Source organism: Oncorhynchus mykiss, chromosome 12 (genome assembly GCF_057628025.1).
Source record: "Oncorhynchus mykiss isolate SJ-2025 chromosome 12, ASM5762802v1, whole genome shotgun sequence".
Lineage (NCBI taxonomy): Eukaryota > Metazoa > Chordata > Actinopteri > Salmoniformes > Salmonidae > Oncorhynchus > Oncorhynchus mykiss.
The window spans coordinates 80,365,740-80,369,133 of record NC_143033.1 but is presented as its reverse complement, the minus strand read 5'-3'; the positions used below and the strand labels follow the sequence as shown (position 1 = coordinate 80,369,133).

Here is a 3,394-nt window from a genome sequence, read left to right as displayed (position 1 = left end):
AGCATGGTGGTGGCTGCATCATGGTATGAGGGTAGCCTAGTGTTGGGCCAGTAACCGAAAGGTTGCTGGATTGAATCCCTGAGCTGACTAGGTAAACATCTGTTGTTCTGCCCCTGAACAAAGCAGTTAACCCCTGTTCCCCTTTAGGCTGTCATTGTAAATAAGAGGGAATATACACTGTATGTAGTGTGATTAGGGAATGTAAACCAGGTGTGCGGGGAAACAAGACAAAACAAATGGAACAACGAACAGTGGAGTGGCAATGGCTAGAAGACCAGTGACACCGACCGCCGAACACTGCCCGAACAAGGAGAGGAGCCGACTTCGGCGGAAGTCGTGACTGCTTGAAAATCTAAGACTTGAAAATGGCTGTCTAGCCATGATTCCCTACACCTTGACAGAGCTTGAATAATTTTTTAAAGAATAATGGGCCAATATTGCACAATACAGGTGTGCAAAGTTTTTATGAGACTTACCCAAGAAGACTTACATCTGTAATCACTGCCAAAGGTGTGTCTAACATGTATTGAATCAGAGGGTTGAATACTTATCTAATATCTAATACTTATCTAATAGTATATTAGTGTTAAATGTTACTATCACTAGTTACCACAGCACAAAGTCAAAATTATGGCTAAACCCCACCTATTTCTATAATTTATATTCTTAAAATATTTGTTTTAACCTAACCTTATCCCTAACCACATTGCTAACCTTATGCCTAACCTTAACCTTAAATTAAGACCAAAAAGCTAATTTTTACTTTGTGGCTGTGCTAACTAGTGACAACCATTCTTCTATGACATTATGCTGATGTCACAATGCAACCGCACTGTGCTGCCCCACTTTCAGACATTCTCACAGCTACAGCTAGTGTCATCATACTTCCCTGTGGCACTGTGTACTGAGACAATCTTGTCCATCAAAGCCCTGTCTCTGTACCCTGTGAAGAGAAGAGAGGAAGCAGGGGGCTGGCGAACACTACGCAGAACCCCCTGTCAACACCAGGAAGAGGGACCATGACCGCCCTCCGGGACAGCATGTTTTTAGGAGGAGGGAACACACGGAGGAAAGAAATCACCAACGTCACCATGGCAGCCTTCATGCTCCCCGTGCAGCACCTTAATGAGATCACCCCTCTGATTCTGCTGGAGTTCCACCCTGAGGTGGAGGCTGACACTGTGGACTGGCTCCTGGGGAAGATCCTTACACCTGAGCCCCTGGGGGGACTAGACCTTTTGGCCAGAGTGATCAGCCGGACCAGGGCCGGGGGTGCCATCATGGTGGTGGGGGCCACGCCAGAGCGGCTGCTCCTGGAGGCTGACGAGGACCTTCTGTTCAGACACAAGCCCTGCTGCCCAAAGGAGGTCAGGCACGGGAGGTGGGGGACCTGGGGGGGATGCGCCCCACGGAGGGGGTGCATGGGATGCTGTCATCGGCTGAGTGTGTGACCCTGGTGCAGAGGATCCTAGACAGGCTGAGAGTGGGGGAGGGGGAGGAAATTCAGGTGCTCCAGCGGATTCCCCTCCTTCCAGGAGAACCAGTGATGGCCAGTCTGTCCCGCTTAAGAGTCCTAACTAGCATCTACCCCCTACATGAAGCGCCACTGCTTCAGAGCCTCCAGGGGAGGTGGTGGGCTGGCTGGTGTGGCCTCAAACCCTTCAGCCAGAGAGAGCATTGGCAGCTGCTGGAAGATATCAGGGCTTATTTTGGGGAGGTGGTGGCCCTCTACTTTGGGTTTGAGGGTTCGCTCATCAGTGCTCTCCTCCTGAAATCCACCTTGTCCATGTTTCTCTCCTTCTACCCCCTCAGACTGGGGAACAACCTGGTCTTTTTCACCCTCTCTAGTGTGGTGTGGTCAGAGCTGTTCCTGAAGGGCTGGGGGGAGAATAGCAAAGCCCTGCAGAGGGACTGGGGGACTGTGGTCACTCATCTGTCACGCAGTCACTCATCAATAGCAGCAGCGGTGCCCAGGGTGGCACAGGGCACAGCACCACCACAGCCCCAGATTGATGCCCACCCTTTTGGAAAGATGAGCTTGAGGAGACTGCAACACTCCGTTGCCTTCCTAACCTGCACCCTCTGCCTCTCCTCCATTCTGATCCTGATGTATTTACACCTAGATGGACTAGTGGGGGACTTCCTCCTGAGAGAAGAGCTCAGTTTCCTCTTTCACAACATCCTTGTCTACCTCCCCAAAATCGCCCTCACGGTTGCCATGGCAGGGATGGACTGTGTTGCATTCCAACTGTCCCAAGGCCTCAGCCCTGATCCCGAGCCGCCAGGGCAACAGTCACCAAGGCAACAGCCCCTGCTCCCTGAGGTTATCCTCTCCTGCCTCTTCAACCACTTTTCCGTCCACTTCTACAGGGCTCTGATCTTGAAGGACCTCGCCATGGTGCGCTTCCACCTGTCTGTGCAGCTGGCCACCCACCTGGGCATCAAGCTACTGTCCGCCACACTATTTCCCCGCCTGAGGAGGATGAGGACGCCCCTTGGCCGCGCCCACCAGGAACATCAGTCTCCCGTCCTTAGACAGATCATAGAGCAGAGCAACAGACCACCGTGTGACACCCAGACCTGGAGCTACCTGGAGCTCCTCATCTCCTACTGCCACGTCATGTTCTTCTCAGGCATCTACCCCCAGTGTGCCCTCTGGTGCCTGTTGACCATCATAGCTAAATCCTGCATGGACTTGTGGCACCTGTGTTCAGGCGCACGCCGCCCCTTCCCCAGAACATCCCCCGGGGGTAACTTTTTGTGGCAGCGGGTCTTCTGTGGCTTTGAGGCCCTGGCTGTCCTGCTCAACTCCCTCCTGCTGAGGTCCTCTCTGGAGTTCAGGCTTCTCTTCCTGAGCTATACTGGGTGGGAAATATTCAGGGCCTTCCTCCTGCTGCAGCTGTCGCTGCTGAGCCTGAGAGGAGCGGTCACCTTGCTGCTCCTCTACCTGGCCTGGTTTGTTGGCAGAAAGGCAGAGCAGCCTGAGACTCGCCAACCCCACCTCCACAGGCTCCATCGCCACCAGCACCATCAACAGCAGCACTCTCACATACTGTAGAGATGCAGCAGCCACTCAGCTTTAGGCTTTGTGGGAGGATCATTGTGTCCTGCAAATAAAGTGAGGAGTGAGGAGTGACATGCTGTAGGTGTGCTGTTTGTGTGTGTGTGTGTGTAGGGGTATCATTTTTCTTTTACAGAGTCTATCAACTTTGGCATTAGAGTACAGAAATCTTTCTCAAAAAGATCAAGCTCACACATCTATATCTGGGATCTTTAGTGAGTCATTCTTAACCGTTGTCCCATCTACTGTAGGCTATGCCCAGGCTTTTGGCCTACTTTGAATGGTGATAACAGTCAGACAATTAACACTGTGACTGGAGTCCTTCCGCCCTGG

General features: G+C 52.2%; 1 protein-coding gene across 1 annotated transcript; it reads left to right on the top strand.

Annotated features, from left to right (window-relative positions):
• Positions 1-1,019: 1,019 nt before the first annotated feature.
• LOC118937825 (anoctamin-10) lies at positions 1,020-3,058 on the top strand. Its single transcript, XM_036939528.2, has 2 exons — positions 1,020-1,367; positions 1,463-3,058. Exons 1-2 carry the CDS (start codon positions 1,020-1,022, stop codon positions 3,056-3,058), a joined length of 1,944 nt encoding a protein of 647 aa, XP_036795423.2.
• Positions 3,059-3,394: the final 336 nt, after the last annotated feature.